Source organism: Neovison vison, chromosome 11, assembly GCF_020171115.1.
Source record: "Neovison vison isolate M4711 chromosome 11, ASM_NN_V1, whole genome shotgun sequence".
Taxonomy (NCBI): Eukaryota; Metazoa; Chordata; class Mammalia; order Carnivora; family Mustelidae; genus Neogale; species Neogale vison.
In genome coordinates, this window is record NC_058101.1 from 128,825,130 (window position 1) to 128,837,669 (window position 12,540).

The window sequence follows — 12,540 nt, forward strand, 5'->3', positions numbered from 1 at the left end:
TCGTGTCTCTTTGAAGCACATCAGTCTTCCTTGTGCTGCAGTGATTGGAGTCCTAGTCTTCTCTACCAGAAAAAGGGAAGTGCCAGAAGCTCAATGGAGTTTTTCTATATATCCTCCAAAGTTCCTAATAGATACCATAAACCCTGAACACTGTTTTTGAAATGAAGTCATATGAAAATAAATAAAAAATAAAACAAGATGATAGCCTTTTTAGCCCTAGGCTATAAAACTAAAGTTATCATCCAAAGAAGCCCTCTATTTATAGATAAAATAGGTTCTTTGTCACCCTAATAGAGTATAAGCTTCTTAAGAGCAGTGACATTATCCTTTTTTCCCAAAGTACAAATGGAAGGCATTCAACATACATTGAGAAAATGAATGAATGCCTGAATGAATGAACACATTTTTGAAAACACACTAAGCTTTTATCAATAGATTTAAATCAAACTCAAATATTCAACCATTTGTTTTTAAACAACAGAAACATGTACAAGATGTAAAGCAGAATTGAAGATCCAAGCCAAGTGAGAAGGATTAGGAGGACAGGAATTCTCATTTAGCTAACATAAGAAATGAAAGAACATTTAGAGATAGCCCGGCAGCTACGAATGATTTCAAGGGGGAGTTCATAGTTAATCAGCCTTTGGCATTCATTCATTAAAAAACCACTAATGACTGTTATGTACAGTCTAGAACTTAAGTTTTCCTTTTTCTTTTCATTACTACCCTCCAAGCTTTTTTAGACATTTTTTTTCTATTTGTCCCCTCCTGTGAAATTTTAATATTATACATATACTCGTCTATATCTGTATGTATACCCATTCTTCATCCATTTAAAAAGGTAAAATAAGATTTTTTTCCTCCCTCCTTAAAAACCAGTTTTCACACCTCAGAGCAATAACATCCCCATCGATAATACATGGTCTCCTAGACTCTAGCATAATATTTCTCAGATTCCAAAGATGTGTTCTGTGGGAGTCTGAGAAACTATTTTGCTTTAAGAAGTCTTCACTATCAAATTTAAGCAACACTGGTCCAAACCAATATAACAAATAACATTGGTAGTGCCTACTGTATGGTGCTGTTGTAACCGAGTCCTTTTTGCCCGTCAAGCATCTCCAAGTGTTTATCCCACAGTGGTCAACCTAGAGACAATGTTATCTATTGCTCACTTAACAAGAAACATCTGCTCCATCGTATTATATAAAGACAGTAACAATTGCATCATATTATTACAGGTCATCTAGTAGAAATCGAGGTTTTCACAGTTAAAGAGATTGACAAGGAAATATTGTGTATGGTTCTTGCAAGGGACTCCAGCAGCAACAGTTTGGGTGTTTGTCCATTTGGTTTGGTTTTTTGCTTCTTTAAGTTTGTTCCTACTGCCTTACACTGTTTTTCTTTAAGACATTAAAGGTTTAGGTCCTTTCCAGTACAACCACAATTATGTGCACCTCGTTTGTGCCAAACTACATATCAAATTGTGATTCAAGGGGAAATCTTTCTATAAAATTTCCTAGAAATTGAAATAAAATCATTTATTGAATAAAGAGTTTCAGTTGTACTGACCAATTGACAGTTGCCTTCGTAATTAATTTTAAAAGGAAGTAAAAGTAGTGGAATGTGACCAATGAAATACTGAAGAATATAAAATTACTTAAGCTCTTATATGTTCTTTACACAGAAAACAGTATTTTTATTGTTACTTCAAAACCAAGATGGTTTCTAGTGTCTGTTAAATAAAAAGAAAAAAGGAAAATGAACTGATAATTATTTTCCCAGTTACATTATTTTGTGTTTTGTTAGAATTACAATGTTGTAGCCTAAATTTAAGACAAATATCTTTAGTAATACAAAACTAACAGTTAGACTTGGTTCAAATAGTACTATGGATATGAGAGTAACACCATGAAATAAAATGTTTCCTGAAAATTGATACTACACTAAATCAAGCTTGTAATTATTTATATTGTTCCTATAAACTGTTGTAGTTTAAAAGTAAAGAAAGAAACACTTTAAGAACCACAATTTACATTTATTTCAGGTCACTTCAGTGGAACTTAATACGAAAGCTTCCTCCTGATGGCTTCAAGAAGTACCATAATCTTCAAAAACTGTAAGAAAAAATTTAATTCCCGTGTTAAAATTAACACACCATTTTGGCCTGTCTTTTCCCACCTCTGCACATAACAACACTGTATCACCGCTTAAGTCCAATCCGTCCTCGGAAAATTATTTAGCTGTTAGCTAGAGACTACCAGGTAACTGTTTTTTTGAGGAGTTCTAGAAGTCATTCTAGAAAAATCACATTTATTCTCAAAGAAACTGGAGCATGCGAGATATGAGTTCTTCTGGCACACACTAGCCTGTGAAGAATTTTCTTCCATATGTTTGCAAATTCGTTCTCCACCTAAGAGAGCAAGTCGTGGTGGTTGGAAACCCCAGAGCATGTTGTTTTGGGGACTTAATTCCATTTTCATATCTGCCATGCAGTTTTTTATTTTCGATTCATGTAGTATCTGACATGCTAGATTCCCATCAGTTCAGCATTTTTATGTATACTCCCAAAATCCATAATGGTGCAGTTTGTGCTTACCTGTGATTCAGTCCAACTCTGTGACTAAATCTTATCATACTTTCATATCAAGTATGAAAACTGTTTGGTTTAAATATCCTCAGCCTGAATCATGGTCTCCAGAAAACATCCGAGAATTCCTAGATTCATTCTCATACCTATGTCTGTTTTAGTTCTGGTCTTACACTGAAGAAACCTCATACATAGTTGTATATATATCTGTACATTCTTCTTTAAGATAACAGAAATAGAACAAAATCAGAATAAAAATTAATCTATTCCATTCGATGAAATGTACTCAAAACCCAGATAATCTGCAAAAAAGTATGTTTCATATTTAAAAATAAAAATGTCACTAAAAATGACATTCAAAACTACTGGATGTTTAACAATCGAGAGAAGAGCTTTTCAAAATTAGGCCTTATGTAAATATTTCAAGAGAATGCTTCTGTATTCTATTTTCTGATTTTTGGAGGCTAAAGAATTTTTCTGATCTGTAGCACCACCTTATGTCCACGTGTTTAAAAGGAGTTAGTACTCTAATTTTAAACATCAAAATTCAGGTTTATATAACACAGTAGTTTATCATTTTTACATAATTAACATTGAACTAATTTTTTTAAGATTTTATTTTTAAGTAATCTCTACACAACGTGGGGCTCACACCCACCACCCCAAGATCAAGAGTCATGTGCTCTACTTACTGAGCCAACCAGGCGTCCCAAATTACTTCTTGAACAGCCAATTTGTGTTAACTAATAGATCAAAATAGCGTAATTACAAAAAAAATTCTACTTGATTATTAGAGATACAGCTTTGCTCAACCTTCATGCAATACAGTCTATTAATCATTAATCATGAAAATACTTAGAAACAAATAAATACATGCGTAAGCTTCTCTGCGTATTAGCATTCCCTATTTTGTAATCGAAATCACAGTCAGTACATTCCGTGAAATTGTTAAGTGCATAGTAAATTTAATAATCAAATTTTTATAATCAAATTTAGGTTTTCTTACATGTTGGAGAAATAGGGAATCCTCTTTAGTCAAAATTTCTAATTAACTAAGAATTTGTTCATACTGAGAGTGCCTGGTTAAGTGTCTGACTTTTTTTTTTTAAGATTTTATTTATTTATTTGAGAGAGAGGGCATGAGAGGGGGAAGGGTCAGAGGAAGAAGCAGACTCCCCGCTGAGCAAGGAGCTTGATGCAGTGTTTGATTCTGGGACTCCAGGATCTAGACCTGAGTTGAAGGCAGAGCAGACACTTAACTGACGGAGCCACTCAGGTGCCCTGTGTCCAACTCTTGATTTTGGTTCAAGACACAATCTCGATCTCAAGGTTGTGAGCTCAAGCCCGAGCTGGGCTCTGCGCTCAGCTGGGAGTCTGCTAAAGATTCTCTCTGTGCTCTCTGTCTGTGCTCTCTTTCTCTCTAAAATAAACAAATAAATCTCTTTAAAAATGTGTTCATATTGGTTTCTACCTTATTCCTCCTTGTATTTATAAAAATATATATATAAACTTCAGAACTCCCTAAAGGACAATGGTGACCTGTATTCAGTACAAGAAGTCAGGCTTGAAGCCCTTATTTGTCGTTTCCTAAAACCTGGGGCCAGTACATGCAGAGGGACAAAGCTTTGCAAGGGTGCATTTGATGCAATTGCTTGGGTTCTGGTATCTGTTTCCTTTGACCTCCAGTTAACCCGAGGCCAATCATCCTGGATGACTAGTTAACTATTTAAGATTGCATTCTTGTCTTGACCTGCCAGTCTAATTTATATTCTTCTAGTCCTGGGTCTTTTTACTTCTTTTTTCTTTCTTTTGCCATAAATACTCCTTCTAAGCTTCATCAAACACTTTTGGAGCAAGGCTTGGAGGGTCAAATTAATAAAATTAAAGCTAACTTGCTGGGCAGATTTGTGATTAACATGGAATATGATCCAGGACCTTAAAGATGTCACATACTTGTACTTTTGCCAGCGTTATGCTAAATGCCGATCTTTCTATTATAGCAGGAAATGTTAAAAAGTCTGATTTCTGGGCCTGTTGGATTACTGAGTGCCTTATTATGCCTTAAAGTTTTCCTTAAGGAAGATTCAAATATTAAATTTTTAACTATTACATATTCATCTTTATAACTAGAATTTCTAAGTAAAATTTGCCTAATCATACATGAAGTTAACAGCAAAACAAAATGAGATGATATCTAGTTTCACTCAATTATCGTTAGGTCTACCTTTTTTTAATTAAAAAAAGAGGCTTATGGGTAACTGGGTGGCTCAGTCAGTTAAGTGGCTGCCTTCCCTTAGGTTGTGATACCGGGGTCCTAGGATCTAGTCTGGTGTGAGGCTCCCTGCTCAGCGGGGAGTCTGTTTCTCCCTCTGCCTGCTGCTCCCTCTGCTTGTGCTCTCTCTGTGTCAAATAAATAAATAAGATCTTTTAAAAAATAAATTCATAAAAAATAAAAAAATAATTAAAATAAATTTTAAAAGTTTATTATGCAATGAGTACTGTTATGCTGAAAATTAATTAATTAATTAATTGATTTTTAAGAAATGTTTATTATGGTAAAACAAGTAGTACGTAAAATGCACCATCTTAACCAATTACAAGGGTGTATTCAGTGATCCATTAAGTCCATTCCCGTTGTGCTAGGAGAACCACCACCCACCCAAGGAGCTCTTACGTCTTGCAAAACTGAAACTGTGTCATTTTTTTTATAATTATCTTCACAGGTGTCTGCAAAACAACAAGATTAGATCCATACCCATCTATGCATTCCGAGGACTCTACAGTCTTACTAAACTGTAAGTACCTGCGCAATCAGTTCACCAGTCCTGCAGTTTGCCCATTGTGCAGCAGCCCTCCTGCCCACAGCAAGGGAAGGGTGGGTGCAGCCCTGTCCCTGGGGGGTTCCAGCTCAGACAGGCCCATGCTTGAGTCCTGACTCCAGTAGTCCTTATTTCTTCACATCTTCATCCATACTTCTTATTGTCTGGGAGTTTGTTGCTTGGGGATTTTTTTTTTTTAACAGTCATCTTAATGGGTATGAAATGATATTTCATTATAGTTAAAAGCAAAGCTTTTTAAAATTGGCTTTCTGGGCACCTGGGTGGCTCAGTTGGTTGAGCGACTGCCTTCGGCTAAGGTCATGATCACGAACTTCCAGGACTGAGTCCCGCATCGGGCTCCCAGCTCCTTGGGGAGTCTGCTTCTCCCTCTGACCTTCTCTCTCATGCTCTCTCTCACTCATTCTCTCTGAAATAAATAAATAAAATCTTAAAAAATATATAATTTTTTTAAAAAATGGCTTTCTCAAAGTTCGTTTCGTTGAGTTTTACTAAGCAGCTGAACCTAACCTCCTGTAAGAATTAATAGCATGGAAATATAACCAAAAATCGCTTAAATCAACAACTTCCTGTATTTTTTTTATTTTAATTCTTTTTTTATTAACAAATAATGTATTATTTGTTTCAGGGTACAGGTCTGTGAATCATCAGTCTTACACAATTCACAGCACTCACCATAGCACGTACCGTCCCCAGTGTTCATCCCCCAGCCACCCCATCCCTCCTACCTCCCCTCCCCTCCAGCACCCCTCAGTTTGTTTCCTGAGATTAAGATTCTCTTATGGCTTATCTCGCTCTTGGGTTTCAAATGAAACAATTTCCTATATTTCTACTTCTGCCCCCCTTGCTTTCTATCTTATACCACCTTTTTAAAATCCTAATCCAAGAAACTCATTCCAGCCAGATTCCTAGTTTGTGGCATGAGGGTTTGGGATTGAGGAAAGGCTGCCTAGTGATTTTACTAGCAAAATGAAAGAAGGGCCCTGGAGACTCAAAGTCTTAAAAGTAACCTCTTTTGACAAACCCTCTTCCCTTCTATCCCATCCCTGTTCTTTGCTCTCTTGGCAAATCACCCAAAGTCAATACTGGATTCATTCCTATTAGACTCCCGACTATCTTTCTCTCTAATACCCCATGAATCTGTTGAAAACTTAGTAAACCACATCTGCTTGGTTTAATGTTCAATGGTTGTGAAAAACAGTCCAGGCTTGGTTTAGAGTTCCACAGATGCAAAGAATAGTACCACAAATTTTAAAGGGTCCGCCATCTCCTTCCATAGTTATTCATAGCACTGGAATATTGTTTGGATATTAAAGATGTCACACACTTCTAGATTATCTGCGATAATCATTAGATTCCTGCTTTTCATTCATCCATAAATATTCATTAGCCATTGCAGTGTGTAAATTTCTCAGCTAGACACCATGGGGAGGTGGCATAGGAAGATAAGTCAGACAGGCTTCCTTCCAGCAGCTTACACCGTAAAGTTTCAGGCAAAGGGCTATGCTACTGCTAGACAGAGGCATGCCTCTTGCACTCTGGAAGCTTATAATCTAAGGTGGGGAAACAAAACCAGTTTTGTGATAAATCAGTTATATGCAAAATAATTAGAAAATTATAAAAGAGGTTACTTAAATAAATCCTAAACCTGTGTTGTTCAGACCAAAACTGCTACTAAATTCACTGAAAGGGGTGTCTGGGCAGCTCAGTCAGTTAAGCATCTGATTCTTCAGATGTTGTTTTGGCAAAGGTCATGATCTCAGGTCATGCGATTGATCCTGGCATCATCAGGCTCTGCACTCAGAGCAGAGTCTGCTCGAGATTCTCTCCCTTTCCCTATGCCTCTCCTCCTGATTATACATGCACTTGCTCTCTCTATTTCTCTCTAAAATAAATAAATAAAAGAAAATCTTTTTTAAAAAAAGATTCACTGAAATGAGTGACCATTTGGGATCTAGAATAGTGAGGGATGACTCGGGAAAACAGACAGGACTGGGCTAAACAGATGAGTATAAGATATGGGAGGAGTCAAATGCCTTGTATCTAAGGGATTGCTATTGGCTTTTAAAGGAGACCCCTGAGGCACATGCACCCCAATGTTTATAGCATTACTATTCACAATAGTCAAAATATGGAAAGAGCCCAAATGTCTAACAAAGGATGCGCAGATAAAGAAAATGTTAATACACACACACACACACACACACACACACACACACAAAATGGATTATTACTGAACCATCAGAAAGAATGAAATCTTGCCATTTGCAATGACATGGATGAAACTAGAGAGTATTATACTGAGGGAAAGAAGTCAGTCAGAGAAAGAAAAGTACCATATGATTTCACTCATACATGGAATTTACAAAATAAAACAGATGAACAGAGGAAAAGGGAGGGGAAAATAAAATAAGATAAAACCAGAGAGGGAGGCAAACCACAAGACACTATACACTATAATACAGGGCATCATCTCTTGTTATCCCTAAGCGAAAGTCAAACCTGATAGGGACAGGGGAGACTACCAGCAGGAGGAATTTTATAACATGTCAACTCTAAAAATTGTCAGAAAAGAGAGAAATCCATGTGGTCCATGTATCTGTTGGAAGTAAAATTTCTACAAAAACTTGCAAATGAATCGTAGGCAGAGAGGAAAAAGAGGAGAAATCAGAATGGTAAGCATGAACAGAGGTGCTGTTGTCATGAACAATATGTGCTGAGTGTTTATGACGTGTGTTGCCTCAAACATTACCACAACCTAATAAAGCAGATACTCATATTACCTCCATGTTAGTGTTGGGAACACTGAGGCTTTCAGAAGTTAACTGCTTCCTAAGGTCACACTATTAATAAGTAGCAAAGCCAGGACTTGAACTGACAGCAGAGAGAGCCGCACACTGCTGTGCTAAAGAGACTGAGGTAGAAATAAACACGGCGAAAGGGCAAGAGCAGCGTAGCAGAACAGAGTTGGTTCACTCTGCAGTAGGGTTAGAAGTAAAGTTCGGTAGGTAAAGTGGGGTCAAGCTCTTTGGTAAGGCATTCAATGTCCTTTGTTTCTAGAACAGACCCCCACCTGCCTCCCAGGTTCACTCCCTGTCTCTCTTCCCAGCCCCTTCAGGGTGAGGCTGCACTGAGATACCTGGTGATCCCTTCCCTTGTTACTCTCTCCTTCAGACTTCTTGCTTTTGCATAAGCGATCTCCTCTGCCTGTATGAACTCCGACCCAATCTTTGCTTTGCAAATGACATCTTCATCCAAATCTCCATCCATCCCGTTGTGCCCCTTTTAGTACAGGCTTCTGTGTCCTGACTTCTCTGTGCCCTGCAGTCCCCACCTCCAACAAAGCTAAGCGCTGTCTGCACAATGTCAGAACAACCATACCTTGTGCACTTCTCTCTTTTCCCCACGTTGCTATAATAACCTGTTCGTATTCTACCTTCCCTCTAGACTCAAAGCGCCTCAAAGAAAGGGATGATACACCTAGCACAGTGCCACAGAGTAGGTGTGCAAAACAATTTGATTAGTAAAGGCGTAGGTGAATGAATAGAGTGTGATTGATTGACTGATTGATTGATTTTAGGGGAACTAAAACCTACATATGAAAAGGTAAGTGACCAAGTCCTTTTAGAGACCCCAAAGAAGGAAAAAGGAGTGATAAGAATAGCATATAAGAAAATCTAAGATGGATGACTATTGTTTTTCCTTTCCTTATTATAAGATATCAAGAAAGTAACACATTTGGGGCACCTGGATGGCTCAGTCAGTAGATCATGCAACTCTTGATCTCAGGATTGTAAGTTCAAGTCCCACATTGGGTGTAGACGTTACTGAAAAATAAAATCAAAAAAAAATCAAGAAAAAAATAAGAAGGTAACACATTTCTTGTGGTCATTTCTCTTTTCTCAGGTATCTCAGCCATAACAGAATAACTTTCTTGAAGCCGGGTGTTTTTGAAGATCTCCACAGACTAGAATGGCTGTATGTTTATTTACATGGCATTTTATAGTATTAGTTTTTATATTCTAAATATATAAATGAATCAATTTTTTCTTCTGGCTGGCAGGATAATTGAAGATAATCACCTCAGTCGAATTTCCCCACTAACATTTTATGGACTAAATTCTCTTATTCTCTTGTAAGTACTAAAAATTAAAGCAAATATTTCAATTGAAGGAAAAGACATGAATAAAAATTCTGCTTTAAGTTTAACAGCATTAAATATGGAATTGTTAAAGCCCCAAAAAGTCCTTTACAACTACAAACCATCTCTTAATCATATTCTAATGGCTATTTTATAGTTTTAATAATCTTATAAGGTCTGTCTTCTAGGATATCAGCCCATCAAAACTAAATATAGCCTTACTTCCATATTTTATTGAAATATTCTCAAGTACACCATTACTGCCCATATTAATCTTGGTAAAGAAAAATAACATTAATTGAAAATCAATTTCTTCTCACTACCCACTTTTGATGGGAACAGGCTTTCCTTCAGTTACTAACTTTGCTGCTTCTTCCATATGACAACTATCATTTGTCGAATTTTATTACTAACAAGCAATCACTTAAATATAACAAGACTTACAGAGAAAAAAAAGAGAGAGAAGACAACTAACGCAATAGATTTTTGTGGTTTTATAAAGAATAATGATAATACCATGTTTGACTTAAGACGAGAGAAGAACCAGAAAAATGTGAATTCTTTTCTTCCTTTTCTTTTTCAGAGCATTGATGAATAATGTCCTCACCCATTTACCAGACAAACCTCTTTGCCAGCACATGCCAAGGCTGCATTGGCTGTAAGTTGATGAACCTTTCTTTAAATAAGTTAACTAACTTTCCTGGTTTTGCCTAGTACACTTTGGATATTAGGTTTTTAAAAATGATATGTTGTTTATGTCATGTCACATTTCCTCAAATTACTTTAGTATGATTTTGTTATTAAACATGCCAATTATCCAAATTAACTCTTCTAGACTCTTGCCTAGATAAAACACCTCACACGCACACACACAAAAATTGGAGACAGGAAGAAGAAAGACAGAAGAGATGTCACAGTAGCTGTAGAACATCTCTTCCTTCCTTCTGTCATCTATTTTCGCCTATTTATTTGGTACAGAAAGACTAAGTCACTTTAGTCTCGTTTCTAAATTCTGCCTAATGAGAATATGATACTTATAATTTATTTTTGAAGTCTAATCACAATAGAATATGTCTCATGGAAATGTTTACACAGTAACTTTGCTTATGGTAATAAGTATCATTCTACCTGTCCAGAACTCAATTACCCAGTAAATTTGCCTCTTAACATGCAGGTAAAAAATGAAGAAACAAGTAACTAAAATAACTATTTAAAAGTTCAGTATACCACATGTACAGTATTATATGAAAACTTTCTCTTTCATTTTGTAGGAAATTTTCAGAAGCTTTTTTTGTCGCTTGATTTCTAAGCTCACAGCAGAGTGTAAGAGCCAGATTAAAAGTTGAGGGGAAAAGGACACCTGGGTGATTCAGTTAAGCATCTGCCTTTGGCTCAGGTCCTGATCCCAGAGTCCTGGGGTGGAGTCCTGCATTGGGCTCCTTCCTTAGCGGGGATCCTGCTTCTCCCTCTGCCAGCTGCTCCCCCTGCTTGTACTCTCTCTCTCTGCCCTCGGCTCAGGTCATGATCTTAGGGTTCTGGGATTGAGCCCTGCATCAGGCTCTCTGCTCAGTGGGGAGACTGCTTCCCCCCTCTCTCTGCCTGCCTCTCTCCCTACTTGTGATCTCTGTCTATCAAACAAATAAGTAAAATCTTAACAAAAATAAAAAATAAAAAGTAAATTTAAAAAAATTAGAGTGAAAAGATAAGTTCAAAACATTAGTGTGAAGTGACAACAATCGACCTGATAATAAAGCAGGAGTGGGAAGTGCTATAAAAAGCAGACATAATAACTCAAAACACACTAGTTTGGAACCATTTAGAAGAAGACAAACATCCCCAGAATCATTACTGAGTCCAAAGGGCATTTTGGTATGACAGCATAGTACCCTCCCTTGTTGACAAGGTAAAGTATTCAAAAAAAGGGTATTTAAGTTCAATATCCTTTGTTGTAGTTAAATTTTATTTCAAATGAAGACATTAAACAGCTATTACATGCTCAGTAATCCAAGCATAGTAATAAAGCAAAATTGACTGATATTTACATAAGTAAATTAGCAATTAAAAATTCATGTGCTGAGACCAGAAGCAAATGTAGGAGATATTATGCAATACATTAATAAGCATTTTTTGTGCTTTTAAAAAGGCAGCCTAATATACATCTCAGATAAAACTGTATTTTTTTAACGATTTTTAGGTATTTGTGAGAGATAGAGCATGTGGGGTGGGAGGGATGGGATGGTGAGAGGGTGGGCCTTGTGGGGGAGGGCGCTCACAGGGAGAAGCAGAGCAGGGAGCCCCATAGAGTGCCAGATCCCAGGACCTCAGGATCATGACCTGAGGCAAAGCCGGATTCTTAACTGACTGAGCCACCCAGGCGCCCCTCAGATAAATCTTTAAATGATTAAGATTTATTACTAAAGGGGCACCTGTGTGGCTCAGTCTGGTAAACATCCAACTTTTTTTTTTTTTTAAGATTTATTTATTCAGAGAGAGAGAGAGCATCTGTGCAAATGGAGGGAGGGGCAGTGAGAGAGGGAGAGAGAATACCAAGCAGACTGTTCGCTGAATTGGCAGCCCCATATAAGGCTTGATCCCACCACCATGAGATCTCCACCTGAACCGAAATCAAGAGTCAGAATCTTAATCAGTTGAGCCACTCAGGCACCCTACGTTAAGCATCCAACTCTTAGTTTCAGCTCAGGTCATGATCTCGGGATTTTGAGATCAAACCCCAGGTTGGGATCCATTCTCAGTGTGGAGTCTGCTCAAGATTCTCTCTACTTTTCCCTTCCCTCCCCCTCTACTGCTTCCCCTGCTCCCACATGCCAGCGCTCTCTCTCTCTCTCTCAGAATATAATAAATAAATAAATTTAATATAAAAAAAGATTTATTAGTAAAGAAGTGGACATTTACAATTTCATCACTAAAGTTACTATCTTTAAATTTTAGCTATCCAAACAAGTCATTTCATATGC

The 12,540-nt window shown here is 37.1% G+C and overlaps 1 protein-coding gene across 3 annotated transcripts in view; it reads left to right on the forward strand.

The window, feature by feature from the left end:
* Nucleotides 1–12,540, forward strand: part of RXFP1 (relaxin family peptide receptor 1) — a 101,540-nt gene that overhangs the window by 66,718 nt on the left and 22,282 nt on the right. For 2 of the 3 annotated variants that reach the window (XM_044224716.1, XM_044224715.1), the window contains exons 5-9: nucleotides 2,045–2,116; nucleotides 5,311–5,382; nucleotides 9,331–9,402; nucleotides 9,488–9,559; nucleotides 10,149–10,223. In XM_044224716.1, coding sequence (XP_044080651.1) covers nucleotides 2,045–2,116; nucleotides 5,311–5,382; nucleotides 9,331–9,402; nucleotides 9,488–9,559; nucleotides 10,149–10,223 — 363 coding nt within the window. The remainder of the gene's footprint in view (nucleotides 1–2,044; nucleotides 2,117–5,310; nucleotides 5,383–9,330; nucleotides 9,403–9,487; nucleotides 9,560–10,148; nucleotides 10,224–12,540) is intronic. The other variant, XM_044224717.1, reaches the window with a different exon arrangement.